The following is a 15,122-nucleotide window of genomic DNA, read 5'->3' as shown; positions in this document are numbered from 1 at the left end:
GTGCGCCTTCGATCAACTTATTTTATTTCAAAAAATATTGAAATTCACCGACTTAAAATATTACAACTTCACATTTAAAATAGCGACTTTGTATCCCTCATAAAATTAAATCGATAAATTTTTATACCAATCTAGATTTTCGACCACTTTTTTATCTTAAATTTATTATGTGACTGACAAATGATAGTTTTTTATGAGCAAAATGATTATATTCTATTTATAGCTAAATAGATAACCCTATTTATATTTATTTTCGATTCTAAAAAATATGATTTGACTTGAACTATATTCATTTTTTTCCTCAAAAAGTAGGATTGGAGTCATTGGACCTAAGCCATATTCATTATTAGCACTAAAAAAGTGGGATCCAATATTTTTGTACATAAAATATGACTGCAAGTAGATTATACGGTGATTTTATCTGAAAAATATGACAACTTATCATGTCTAAAAAAAATTCTACTCTATCTGAAATACACTGACTTATATATACGATAGACATAAATTAAAAGACAATTCACTTTCTGACTTTTTTAGAAAATTCCATGTTTCTATCTATTGCTTACATATATTGTATGTTTAAAGTAATTAGACTAGTTTTCGTGTTTTTTCATGCAGTGATCTACTCATATTTGTTAACTTTGTAATAGTTTCAATACCACCAACTATCTTGCACCTTAGCTCACTTAAAGGATCTGTTAATGAAGTTTTCATAAATTGCTTGAGGACAAAGTAGGTAAGTTAAAGATTTAGAATAAAGAGCCAGCATATTCGGTTCAAATACATTTAGCCTAGCTATTAATTAATATTCAACAGTATTGAATACTTTATTTTAAAAGGGAATCAAATCAATCACCACCCAGAAACACTTAGAAGAGACGAACGATTGATCAACTTGATCTAATCAAGTACAGGACTGGCCGGTTAATCAAAAGCAGATAAAAAGTTAAACTGAACCAGCCATGTTCAAAAGAAACCACAGTCGGCTAATTTTGTTGAAAATTCGAGATTGCAAGCAATCTTGTATAGAAATCTCTACACGAGTAAAAATGGAGAAAATGTTCTCCAATCCAATTATGTGACATAGTTAGGGTTGCAAACGAATCGAATCAAGTCGAGTTTTGATCTAATCGAGCCGAGTCTTAACTTAGTTTTATCGAACTCGAGCTCGACGAGCTGATAATTTTGAAGCTCGAGCTCGAAAAAATAAAAAAAAAATATATTTTATTTTTTAAAAAATAAATAAAATAATATTTTTTTTAACAAATAATAAAATATTAAAGATATATATGTAATTTTACTATTCAAATGATATATGTGTATATATATATATATATATATATATATATATATATATATATATATATATATATATGCGAGTTCGCGAACCGACTCGCGAGCTAACGAGTTTAATATTTTGATCTCGATTTAGACTCGACCAGCTTAAGTTCAAGCGACTCGATTCGTTTGCACCCCTAGACATAGCTATCATTAACATCAAGTTGCGAGATTCTTAAAGTAGGGATTGAGGTTTATGAGATAAATGCCACAGTGAACACAAGTATTTTCGAAGACTTGCAAAAAATGATGAACTGAGCAAGTACTCTTAAAAACAATCCTGTCAAGGAGGATGAAACAGAAATACATAAAATACCCCTTTGCACCTGCTTACGGCATAAACCATATTGTCTCCAAATCAAAAGAGACGAGAATTGAAAAAAGAAAAAAGAAAAAAGAAAAAAGAAAAAAGAAAAAAGAAAAAAGAAAAAAGAAAAAAGAAAAGAAAAGAAAAGAAATTTACCAGCCTCGACATATACATTAGGGTTTCCTTTTCCTGTAAAATCATACTAGTAGTATACTAAAGCAGTTGCCACTTGGTTGCGGCGCCCTAACGAGACTGCAGCATATAGTCCAGTTCAATTAATGTTCATAGGCTGCCGTTAATGATTGGAAATTGGGAAGAGCAGGACATTCATGGGTTTTTCTTGGCACATATAATAGACTTTTCGTCGGAAGGAGAAAAGTCCTGAGTCCTGAGAAAGTGGGAACTGAAGTTCCCAACTATCCTTTCCCGAGACATGCATCAAATTTCCTTTGTGTCTACATGATTTGGGACAGCTGCAGATTCCAGTAAAAAAGAACACTTAGCTTATCTCACACGCAATAATGACCGGTGCTGCTTATCAGTTTTATCCTTCGCATTTGTGGTAATTTGGGTAATCAAATGCATCAAATGCAAGAGACCCAAAAGCATATTTGTTTGTACAAAATTCTTCTTTTGAGGTCCTTAAGGATGAAGGAACTAAAAGTTATGAACTGGACTCCGAAGTGGGGTATACGAGTTATTTGGGAAAGTTTTGTCGGTAATTTCAGTGGGTTTGTTTGGACGTGAGTTTATTTGGATGATTTATTTGAGATAATTATTGTAATACTATTAGTGATGTGATTTATGTGAGATAAAAAAGTGATTGAAACATGTGAAGTAAATTATGTTATTTCAAAACTATGCAATCCAAATACACGCAGTACCGTGTGAAAACTAGTAGCTACTACAGTACAAATTAGTCTAAATAAAAAATTTCCTAATTATTTATTATACTTATAAAGGAAGAGCACGCTTGTGATATTAACAATTTCTATCACTTTATATGATCTCGTATTTACCCTTGTTCCGTTTTAGCTTTTGAAAAACTTCAAACATCCCATCATTCTTTCAATGAATCTGGAAGTTTTACAATTTCAAATTTTCATTTCTTCCTCTTCCACGATATTTTTTTTATTTAATAATTCATTCTAATATATTTTCAAGTAGCGTACAGTGTGTGCCAAAAATACTAATAAACAATAATAGCAGCAGCCCTGGCCCCTGGGGGCATTTTTTTTTTTTTTTTCCCCTCATAAGTCTATTAATTTTTTTTATTTCCTTTTCTTTTCACCCCTATCGAGGAGTCCATCGTGTTGCTAGCTCGTAGGAGATTTATCAGTGGAAAATGACCTGCCTTATCCAAATCCTCGGTCTGACAAGTTAGGTAATTAAATATACCAATTCTAGCAATCAAAGCAGAGGGAGCTGAGAGTTTGATCAGGATCTGAATTGATTCTCCTGATGGAGAGTACTCTAACCTTGGGTTGTAGTACAAGATAGGTAATGGAACGTTCTTGAACAGTTAGTCTTAATGCATTAGAAAATAGTTAGGAAAAGTGCCACCGTTATACTTTCATCCCTTTGACTGGAAGATTTTCCCGTTGCAAACTTTAAAGCCCACTCAAATTACGGCAAAAGACCAATGAATTCGACCAACACCGCCAACAAATCACAAATCCAGAAGGTCGTAACGTAGGAGCCAAGGTCAATCCCGTACATCTATAATACGTATTTCCTAGTGAGAATTTTAGATAGTTTTTTCATCTCTCTTTTATTAGATTTGAGTTTTTTTCACATTTTGATTATCGAATCTGAAATTTTTTGAATCTATTCGGTAGATCTCACCATAATATCTGGACTTAAATAAGTTAATCAGCACTGCATGCACAAATATTTGTAGAGCTACAATTATTTTACCTCCTTTTAAAAATAAAAAAAAATTGGAACTTTACAGTGTAATTTTTATCTATTCTTTAAATTTGTAGTATTCATTCTTCACATATATTTTTTAATATATATATGTATGTTTGATGATATAACTTCTGCCATTGGTGAAGATCTTAATGAAATTATGATGTTTCATAAAATATATATATGTATATAAAGCATTTGGCTAACCAATGTCAGTGTCTTGGACGTTATGTTTGATGATGTAACTTTTGCCATTAGCTGAAATTTTAATGAAATTATGATATTTTATCCAAAAAAAAATTATAAAGGGATTGGCTAATCAGTGTCTTGGGACATTCCTTTAAGGGGTCCGGGTTGCAATTTTAAGAGGGATTCAAAATTAATTTTTTGATAGAAATGAGATTAATTTGAAAAAAAAATTTAAATGTAGGGGATGTATTACATTTAAACGTGCATGATAAGTTAGATGTGATTTTAGACTCGTTAAAAAAAAAATCCAAATATAAATACATTATCAACAAATTCTAGAGCAGTATTATCATCTCCCCACTTAATATCTCAATTTTCCTCACCAAACAACAATATGTCAACACTTTAGAAGATACATTCGACTTGGACCACATACTTCTTACAACTGTCTGATCCCACTACTGTATTTTCTATCCTTCCTTTTTTTAAGGTTAGTAGTAGTACGATAATGCATACATATAGTTTAGTTACAAATAAAGACAGTTGCCGCAAAAGGTTTGTAAATAATTAATCCAATAATTAATTGCGGTATGCAGTCGCATATTCAAACATGGGAAAAATTCTTATTCATTTATGGTCCAAAAGGTTAGTTTCAATGAGGCTTAGTCTTCTCGTAGACTCCAGGGGCTGAATATGAAAATGCTACGAAGACCCCATGACCTGACTCAGTCGTTTCCATCTTCTTTAAGCTTCTTCAAATTCACCGTGTTCAAGATATGCAAATACTTTGAACGAATGTCTTCTGATTATTCACTCTTTTACCAAAAGGCAGCAGCACAGAAACACACAACAACCATACTTAAAATAGTAACTAAACCCCCTGAGTTTCACCTAAACTAAAACCGCCATCTTCTTCAAGTGCCTTCGATATTCTATACTTACCTCATTTGCCGCTCAACTTTAAGACGCGGAAATACAAACACTTGTATATACCATCCACTAAGACCTCAACAAAATCCATGCAACTATAAACATGGATGAGACAATTGATTTGATCTTACAAGGGTGTCAAATGGCTAAATCTCTCGAAGGAAGCCTACCTAACATGACAAACCAACCCGAAAGTCTCATCAGCTCTTGCGACGAAATCATTAGGGCCTTCAGCAGAGCTAAGGAGAGTATATCAAAAGCCCAACTGGCGGTTCTTCCCGAGTCCCATAAATCCCAGCTTTTGGGGATTTCTTCTGGGTTTCAAGAATGGCTAAGAGATAGCAGCATACCAACACGAGCAATGGATTTGCTTCGCGCACAGCAACTTTTGCCAGATGATACAAAGTTGAAGGGAGCCATCGGCGGGGGGTTGGATGAGATGGTTGTTGATCAAATGGGCGGTGGAGGACGTTGCGGTGGGCGGCATTCTCTGGAAAGGGCCCGGGAGATTGAACCTCCTGCAGTTGAGGCCGCGTCTTCCGGGGGCGGTAGAGCTTCATCGTCGCAGAGACAGCGAAAAAGGTAAGAAATTTCAAACCACGTAACATAAGCCCCAAAAAAGTCCGTGCATGTATGAAGGTTTTCCCATGAGGTCAAACACAATATCTTAATTTTTAATATAAGGAATATACGCATTTCGTGCAACAGTAGCTTATGATAAATTAACAAAGGCGAGGAAAATGGAAAGAACCCTAGCAATTCCCATACTGATTCTTGATTTGACATCCGTTTACATTTAGCTACTCTTGTTTTGGAATTTACAAAGTGAGTGTGTTTCTGCTTTCTGTGAAAGTTCTAACCATGTGCAACTCAATTACCACAACACTATCTGTATTTGTTGAAATAGTTGAATTAAATAATAATTATACCTTATTTATCCATTGATTTGCTTGAATCATTAATATATTTTTTAATCACTTTTTTATCTCGCATACATCATATGAAAAAAGTACTACAGTGTTTTCTTCACAAAATTATCTCAAATAATCTATTGTCCAAAAACACTTTGCTTTCTAGAAGCAAATCGATTTGTCCCATCCGTTGCTCTGAAGAACTTCCACATAGATTACTATGAGCAGGAATAAGCAGGAATTCCAAAACTTGACTTGATTTGTTGCATGTTCACACTGAAGGGCCAAGAAAATTTTTTAAATAAAGCACTTTTTGTCGTGATCACTAAACATGTCTTTTAGAGGGTTACCAAGAAATGTAGCCCTAATATCAAAGGAGGGATGACTAATTTGATTGATTGGACACCTTTATTTCTCCTCTAGAATCAGTTTTTCTTTTTGAGGAGGACACATACAAATGCCATTTTTCGGATGAAAACTTATGTTTTTACTTTTGTGAATTGAAACTTAATAACATCATATTCTTGGTTCTACTAAATATATATTTAGTTCACATAGAACACTTAAGAGTTGTCTAAATTTACCTCCATCCTTAGCGTATAAAACAACTTTTATGCTTGATGATAATCCAAATTGTTGATCAGCATAGCTTTAGTTTTTCTCTTGTATTTTCTCAAAATATGGAGTCCTTCATCCAAAACACGTCATAATGGTGGATGGCATTCCCCTCTATAACCCAACTGATATAAGGGCATAGCTATCGGCGTTTAATGTAGTATCAATTAAAAGAACAATTTCTCACATTAAATGTTAGCTAGAACTGCGAAGAAGTTTCTAGGTAATTTGTGTTGGAAAATATCCTGTATACATGACACAGAGAATTAACATTAATATGACAATTAAAAGAAGTCTCTAACAATTTGATCGAGAACTTAGGGGTGCCAGTAAAAAATTTATGTCTTTGGTGGGTAAATTAAGATGAGAGTATCTATAATATATATATAAGAGTCAATAGCAGAAATATTTGCTCTCTCAAATTTGTTATTCTTAGCCGTGCCCTGTGGATGGAAAAGATTGATTTCTCCGGTTAGAGCTACTGTAGGAGCTATGCAATTGCTGGCTGCTTTCTTTTGGCACTTTCTACGTTCACAGATAAAGATGACAACAAAAATGATCTCATCATAAGTGAAGTATTGTCGCTTGCTTATTATACCAATAGCTAACAAGATAGTAAAACATGCCAGTCATGATTAAAACTATTCATTTAGCTCGAACTGGTTACCCCTTTGACAACCAGAAAGGGGACCGTATATGAATAGCAATTTATAATTGCAGTCTATCTGTTGGGCCTAACTAAGTTAAACCTCTCTGGCTTCATTAGCAGTAAATTTGGTTACAAGGAAGATCATAGGCTTGCTGGCTTGGTAGCATTGTTCTTGCCTAAAAATTTGAATACTGGTTTACACAAAACGTTCTGGATCCTTGTAACATGAGAATGACATAGTCCCTTTTAAATGAAGTTATTTGCAGTTCTCCCACTATGATATACATAATCTCGTTTTCAGCTTCTCTTGTGTTACGACAAGTGCATAAAATTATATTCAGAATCTTGTAGATAAATTGACCCGGAAACGGGATTCTCAATTCTGATCTGTTTATAATTTTTTTTTTATTATGTACGTGTAGGGACGGCGGTGTTGAGAGAAGGGTTGAGAGAGTACCTGCTCCACAGATGGGAAACACCGAGATTCCACCTGAGGATGGCTATACATGGAGAAAATACGGCCAGAAAGACATTCTTAATTCTAGATTTCCAAGGTACATGCGCAATCCTAGAAGCCAACTGAATCTAGCACATTTTTGTGATTACCTACTATACTATGTTTCTACACAAGTTCCGGTATTGAAAGCGTCAATGGACATTTGCATTTTTCACATACTGAAGGGAAGACCTTCGAATAGAAAGCCGGAACGTAGTAGGTTTTTTATTGATTACTGTGTTTCTACGTAAGGCCTAACTTGTATGTTCTGACTCTTTGAATTTGAAAGCGTCAATGAACATTTTGCATTTTTCCCAAGCTGAAGACCTTTGAATATAAAGCTGGAACTAAGTTGTAGCATATGATATGACCGCCACGAGAGCGCGGTGGAGTGAAATTGGCAAGCGGCCCTTAAAAGAAGCGTGTGAATAAAAGTTACTTTGCTTTTCATTAAATTAAATGCATGACATATATTTTTATTTATTAACAAAATGATAATAACCCTTTCTAGCAGATGAAAATACATGCCATGCACTCAGATATGCATTTTTCACGCGTCAGTCAAGAAAACAAATTGAAGAATATAATACTAAAGAGTTGACCGGTTTTAGGATGCAATTAATTACCCTGTTATGCTTTTTTGGAGTTGTATTGTTTAACGAAAGTACCCCGAAATTACATCGCATCAATGCTGGACACCCCTCGTATTAATTGCTTGTTACTAATCAGACGAAATTTGACAGGCTAGCTAGGAAGGAAAGTAAATTACTTGGAAATTAACACGCACCATAACAGCTCGTTAGGAGACAAAGAAAGATGAAAACCAACATATGATTGAATTTGTAAAACTTTTGGATTGTGTCTTTTCCAGGAGTTATTTCAGGTGCACCCACCAAAAGCTGTACCAATGTCCAGCCAAGAAACTAGTCCAGCGACTGGATGACGATCCAAACATATTCGAAGTGACATACCGAGGCGACCACACGTGCCATCTGTCATCCACGGCCCCATCTGTACCGCCACCGTTGCCGGTGGAACGAAGAGAAGCTCACAGTATGATGCAACAAGCCACGGCAGCTGCCATCCATTCTCTTCCGAATCCAACCACCAACACCACCTTGTCCATGAGCCAATGGCTAACCATTAGTGACTTTGGCCTCGCTGTTGCCGGGGGAGGCGTAGTAGGGTCCACTAGCAGCACCGTTAACATGGGCAGCAGTACGAGTGGTGGCGCAGCAGCCGGTCCATCCACCTCCCGCTACGGGAGGGATGTTGACTACCCCGTCGCAGATATGGCTGATGTCATGTTTAACTCCGGTAGCAGCAGCAGTACTAGCATGGACCTCATCTTCTCTTCCATGGATGACAAATGGCCGGATTCAGCAGACAAGAAAAATTAATCATTAACTCATTGATTCATCTCTCGTGGTTTGGTTTTAAGGTTTTAAGTACCGGGTAACAACCTAATTAAGCATCTAATTGATCAAGAAGATTCACACTCTAGTCTAGGCCCCGTCTAAGTACGGAATAAAAATTTTTTTTCTTTTTAATTGTACGATGCAAGATTGAAGAATCCTCGAGGAGGAGGAGGAGGAGGAGGAGGAGGAGGAGGCTGTTCAAGCAGGATATACAGAATTTTCCCTACTTGTATAATTTAATGTTACAATGGGAAATTATCCCGTTGGAGTTCCAAAATTTTCCCTACTTGATTAATTTCTGTACCAATTAATACTAGCTAGCAAATCAATATTAGGTTCCTCAATAATTTTGGAGTTCTCCCATTTTCTGACGGCAGCAAATATGAAAAGGGACTACATGAAATTGCATACAGGGCACGGAAGCTGTACATTAATCATGCAATTGCAGTAATTTAATCACCACGCGACTATTTATAATTTTCTACCACCCCCCCCCCCCCACCAAATGAAAAAAAAATCTAGTATTGATTTGACACTCCATAGAATGTAGGACAAAAATGCATCGCATCACTTTGATCTTCTTTGCAGTCGGCAAATCTTGTGCCCCAAACTACAAATCCAAGGATCGTTGAATTCTGAGCTTTGTTTGGATTACCGTTTTTCGTCGAAAAATTACGTCATTTTCCGTGATCACATTTTTCTATTACCTTTTTTTTCACATACATCAAATCGCTACAGTATTTTTTTCATGAAAAATCATAAAAAATACAATCCAAACACAACCTAATATTCTTTTTGTTGAATAGTATTATGCTCTTCCACTTCTAAATCTACTAGGTTTCTTTAGAAAACTTCACAATATAATTACACTTAACAATCCGACATCAGACATTTTTCTTGAAGTGAATCTAGTTATGAAGTTGCCCAAAAAAAAAAAAAAAGGAAATTGATAAACCTCAACCATAAAAGGAGCCGTGATGCCATGGCCAAGTTACAGTCATCATGTGTCTCCGGCTCTAATTTATTATATTTTATACGTGGCCGAGTCTGGTTGAGAATTTCTTCTCAATAAGACAAGAAAGGGAACAATCATTACTTCAAAGACTTTTCTTTAACTACGTGCCAACTGGCTATCCACTAGCCTAATGAATTGGCTAAGGTTGTACTACTGTGTTTACTAGTCGCTTTGAAATGAGTTATTGGTTCTCCGAAGAGAAAAGTAACCGGATCTTTTTAAATAATATTTTTATTGTATTATAAATTTATTTTTTTATATTTTTAATTATTTGTTTTATCTCATATACATTACATTACAAAAAATATTCCAATAATTATACCAAACAATACTCTATCCAAGTGTTTTTTGGCCGCGCATTTGCATTCTCGGGGTGGCAATGACATTAATGATTGGTTGATGCAGTATTTTAGATGAAGCAAATTTTCCATCGAAAGTATTTTGTGGTTTAATGGTAGTATGAAGCTATTTAACATATCCATTGTAATATTACTGCGACTCGTTTGGTTAATTTTGTGCACAGTTTAGAGCAAAATTGGCTGCGAGTAGCTCAAAAAAGAAAAACAAAAAAAAAGGGCTGCAAGCAGGATCTTCTTTCGGCGTAAGCATTTGCAGTTTGCGTGAGAGGTCAGAATCGCTCAATCTATGAAGTCCAGGATTTGAGTGCAAGAGAGAGAGAAGAAAAAAAGAAATATCTAGAATTCAGAACCCTAGAGTGCAAAAGAGAAAGAAGAAAAAAACTCCAATTTGGCTCGGAACCTTACTAAATTCCAAATTGGCTCCATAAGAGCTGGAGTTTGTTTAGCTCCCGACTAAACAAACCAAATGATGAGCATTTTGTGTTCTTGAGTTTGCACAATTAGTGTAGAATTTGAAATATACATGTAAAAATTTCACACTGACTCGATAAAATTTATTTGAGATTGACCAATAAAAAAAAAGTTAAACTCGTTAAAATAATCCAATAGATTTAAATACTAGCTATCTAGTTTGATTAGATCCATTTGTATTTCTAATTATACATCTAGAGCTTTTCTTAACTTTTCTGTTTGTTAAGGATTAGGTTGATATCAATGGGCGTGTTTAAATACAATAAATGCTATTTGTATTAGAAACGTATTTTTCAATCACCTTTTATATTCTGAACTATATTTTTATATATCATACATATATCATATCACAAAACATACTACAGTTAAAATTATAAATAATACTTCAAATAATCTCTAAATTTGTGCACAGTAATATTTTTTGTCATGTGATGTACGTGAGATAAAAAGATAATTAAAAATATAAAAAATGAGTTAAAAAATATATTTATAATGTAAACAAAATATTATTTGAAATAACTTACCTATCAAACACACCCACTAGGGAAAGAAACAATTCCTTTTGTTACGTTAGTATATAAAGGGGAAAAGTCTAGATTTTTAATTCCTTATGTCTTTGTCGTTTTCTGCATGGTGGCCAGAAATGACAAAAGATAAATTATTACAGTTTTTTTTTATAGCAATTAGTACATTTCTAGTTACATATAGATATATGCAACTCCAAGGAAGGAAGAAAAAAGCATTTATTTATCGAGTACATAAAAATCCAGAGCAAATACAAGATTGCAATTCCGTGAATGAAAGACATAAAGGTTCCGGTTCCATCATCCAAGTCGGTGTCAGAAATTGCAGAAGCTAAGGGAAAGCGAAGTATTAAGAATACCCATATTACAATGTTAATTCTCGAAAAGAATTATGGTGGTATCTGAGGCTGGGCCACACAAGATATGTATATGACCTACCAGTTACCACTTGAACTTGATCCTGTGGTTTTCAAGCCCTTAGTACAGGAAGATGGTGAAAATATTGGATTATCCATCTAGCATATGCAGCTGATATGGACCAGACCGGCGGTACTATAACATAAAACATGTGTAAAATCGTGCATCAACTTGCAGACCAACGATAGCGCCTTCCCCATCGTCACTTGCTCTTTTCTGGTTAGTGATTGTAGAGTGCTGTTAATAATGATGGATTCATTAAGCAATGATTTAGTTGCTGCAACGTTTCTTCAAGGTATTCGAACGCTCGTATGAAGAACTGTTACTTGTCTTACACATCTAACTGGGTTATTAAATTATAGCAGTAAAAGGTATTAGCGTCGTACATATTATCGATAGTTACATTAATCACACCTCGATAAAGAAAAAGAACAAACGGTAGCTCCCACCCCACCACACAGACATTTACATCTACAGCTATACCTTTTACAGTAATGACAAATTAACCAGTGGACACCATGTTTAGTGAAGCACAAGGACTTGAATTAGAGAGAAAGCAGTTCCCTTTAGTTCCGGGCAGGCGAGAGCAGCTGAATTTCAATCACTTGTCCGAACAGCTTCTGGAGTTGGAAGACAGTGAAGTTATATGGATACAGGCCAAGAGTTTAGGAAAGGGCAGGCAAGAGCCCGGCCATGTCGTCAAATAAAAGATGATCGTCTAGATCATCAAATTTAGTACTGAAATCCTCCATATCCAGCCCTTGCAAAGGAGTTGATGAGCATGAGTGCATGCCAGAGACCACTTCTTCGTGATAAGCTCCATTAACGTTGGAGGATCTCCGTCCAGATGTCTCTGAATTAGTCGTTGGATTCTGCAACATGGTAGAAGAATCCAGGCATGATTTGTTGTCGGAGACATCACTCTGCGTCTCATCTTTGAATTCTTGATTCCCTGTGGCTGTGGCGGTGGTCATCACCCGATTAGGATAAAGAAGATTTTGCTTGATTGGGGCCTTTGTTTCGAAACTAAGCAGACAAGAGTCCATGGGATCTGTGTCTGAGATGATTTGTGGAGCCCTCATCAGGGTATCACTGCAAGTATGATGCCCAAAATATGTGGTTTGGTACATGACGGGCTCCTCTTTGATCCTCTGGACTTGCTTGGTTGCCTTGCAGCCTTGATCATGCTTGTGGGTGCACCTAAAGTAGCACCTGCCAATCACAAAATTGAGAAAAAAGGCATCACTATTCAGTTCTAAAGGGACTTTTTATTTGTCATGACTTGTCAGTGGTGGATCCTCATCAGATAATAGTTTACAAAGCATTCTTGTGCTGCCAACTCCTTTTTATAACTGAGATAATTAAAGTAATATTTTCAGGCTGCTGTGATTTTCTTATACTGTTCTAGTACTGTCACATAAAGAAACAAATTATGCTTCAAGAGACAATATATACCTTGGATATGTTGTGTTGAGGATTTCCTTTTGTCCATATTTTCTCCATGCATGTCCATCTTCCACAGTAGAGGAGACAATAATCGAAGACTGTGCAACGTTTCTGCAGATTCAATATGGATAACTTAATTGATTAGATAGTTGAAGGAGAATGGAAATGTACATAGATCTCAAAAATAAATAAGTAAATCGAATACTCAAAATTTTACCACCCAAGCTCATGAAAGGGAAATAAGGAAAAATAAAAAGAATCACAGAAGAACCTGGCCACCAATTTTATTTATCACAATTATCTAAATAAAGCCTGTAGCTAGTACAGAATATTTAAAGCATATATACGTAACAGATATATATGTCTTTTCTGGGTTAGAAGCATTAAGGTAAAAGAAAATATATAAGGCCATAGGAATATTCAAATGAATAAGAAATAACTGTCTAATCCCATGTGTGAGTTTCTACTACTACTACTATTTGGGACATTATTTGTCAGCAAGTACGTACTTCCTTTTTTTTCTTTCTTTTTTAATCACAAGAACCAAAAAAAAATGTTTGTTATATTTGTCAGCTACACTAATAATTAGCTGAATAACTGGGATGGAGTTATACCAAAATTTCGGCTCTATCATTATTATTTCTGCTGCTCCATATATGATCACCATCATGGTGGCTGAAAAGTGAAATCAAGTATATATTCTTCTTTGTTTTTATTGCAACTTTGAGTTATTTAAAGTTTACTTTCTGAAAACATCTCAGAATCTCCAAACACACACATCCAAGCAAAAATCCAAATCAATATATATACTACTACTAATTTCTTATCGCCGCCATCACCTTGCAAGAAGAATCATGCAAATTATACAACACAACATTAATAAGTACAGTACAGTATATGCTTGAAGAATAAAGAACACAGATTCAACAAGAAGCCAACAGTAAAAATACTAGTGGTAGTCACTATTGCAGAAAGTAATATATTATCGCTTCACCTTCTCCTATAGCAACCCCTCCGATCTTTCACTCCTAGCCTCTTCCTGCTGTTGTCCGAAGTCTTGGAGCTCCCCCGGTCAACGGAAGACACCCTAACGACGCCGTCGGCGGCCACGATCTGGCATATCCCATTACCCTTACCCTCAAGAGAGCTAAAGGCAGAAATACTCTCAGAAAAAGATCTAAAGATTTGGAGGGCAAGTTCCTCAGCCGAGACCGACCCACCACGATCTCCAGAGCTTCTGGGCTTTTTGAGTAAGGCTACAAGTTGGGTTGCGGATTCTTTTCCTTTTAGTAGCTTTCCGATCACAGTTTCTAGGATTGTACGGAGCTGTTGAGGGTTTGGTAAGTCCATGGTCTTAAGCTTATCCAAGAAGTGGGTTTTTGGCTGGGGGGATATTTGGAAGGAGGGTCGAGTGAGTGAAGAAAATGGAAGGGTTGCGCTGCTTTTTGGGATAGGAAAGGAGGAAGGTGTGAGGAAAACGGTAAGCAAATTGGAGGAAAGGAGAAAGAAAATTACTACACCAAAAAAAAATCTCCAGCGTAGATTATACTACTAAGTAAACTAATAAAAACGCACAGTAGTAATGCTGACGCTTATCTTGTGATGTCTTCCTGATGGCGTCTGGGTGATGACGCAGATGGCTATGCTTCTGGCATATCTTATTTGTGTATTTCCACTTGTGCACCCAAATACGAGACAATTAGTCAGAATCTACGCTTCGTTTCTCAGGGGGACACTTCCGTAATTTACGATGTAATTTCCAACTGGAACTTCTTTTTTTCTTTTTTTTTTTTGGGAGGGATGGTAATTGCAAGATTATGGACTTATAGTATCGCCTTTTTAATATTTTGCACCATAGTTTTTATGTAATGACAATCTGCCCCCTCAATGTTGCCAGGCTGTAAGTTTAGATGATTCTCTAATACTACTATATATAATTCCTAAAAAATTGTTGAACATTTCAAAGATTGACTAAGAGTGTGACAATCGTATTGTCGGTTAATTACTTCAAAATATTTTTTATTATCGAACAAGTGAAATGTCGAGTTTTAATCGGACCAAATTACTGCATTAGCAAAGTAACTAAAATCATATTTATACATGATAGCAACTAGTAGCAGTTTTTA

General features: G+C 35.5%; 2 protein-coding genes across 2 annotated transcripts; one reads left to right on the top strand and one right to left on the bottom strand.

The window, feature by feature from the left end:
* The first annotated feature begins 4,619 nt into the window (after nucleotides 1–4,619).
* Nucleotides 4,620–8,920, top strand: LOC113729699 (WRKY transcription factor 55-like). The gene is made up of 3 exons (XM_027253951.2): nucleotides 4,620–5,257; nucleotides 7,273–7,404; nucleotides 8,218–8,920. The coding sequence occupies exons 1-3, from the start codon at nucleotides 4,779–4,781 to the stop codon at nucleotides 8,744–8,746; spliced, it is 1,140 nt and encodes a 379-aa protein (XP_027109752.2). The 5' UTR covers nucleotides 4,620–4,778; the 3' UTR covers nucleotides 8,747–8,920.
* Nucleotides 8,921–12,071: 3,151 nt separating this feature from the next.
* Nucleotides 12,072–14,525, bottom strand: LOC113733440 (WRKY DNA-binding transcription factor 70-like). Its single transcript, XM_072078283.1, has 3 exons — nucleotides 13,991–14,525; nucleotides 13,006–13,107; nucleotides 12,072–12,762 (listed from the first exon to the last, which is right to left on the bottom strand). Exons 1-3 carry the CDS (start codon nucleotides 14,344–14,346, stop codon nucleotides 12,216–12,218), a joined length of 1,005 nt encoding a protein of 334 aa, XP_071934384.1. The 5' UTR covers nucleotides 14,347–14,525; the 3' UTR covers nucleotides 12,072–12,215.
* Between the last annotated feature and the right edge of the window lie 597 nt (nucleotides 14,526–15,122).

The sequence above is a fragment of the Coffea arabica genome, chromosome 2e (genome assembly GCF_036785885.1).
Source record: "Coffea arabica cultivar ET-39 chromosome 2e, Coffea Arabica ET-39 HiFi, whole genome shotgun sequence".
Lineage (NCBI taxonomy): Eukaryota > Viridiplantae > Streptophyta > Magnoliopsida > Gentianales > Rubiaceae > Coffea > Coffea arabica.
This window is presented reverse-complemented; position numbering and strand designations above follow the sequence as displayed.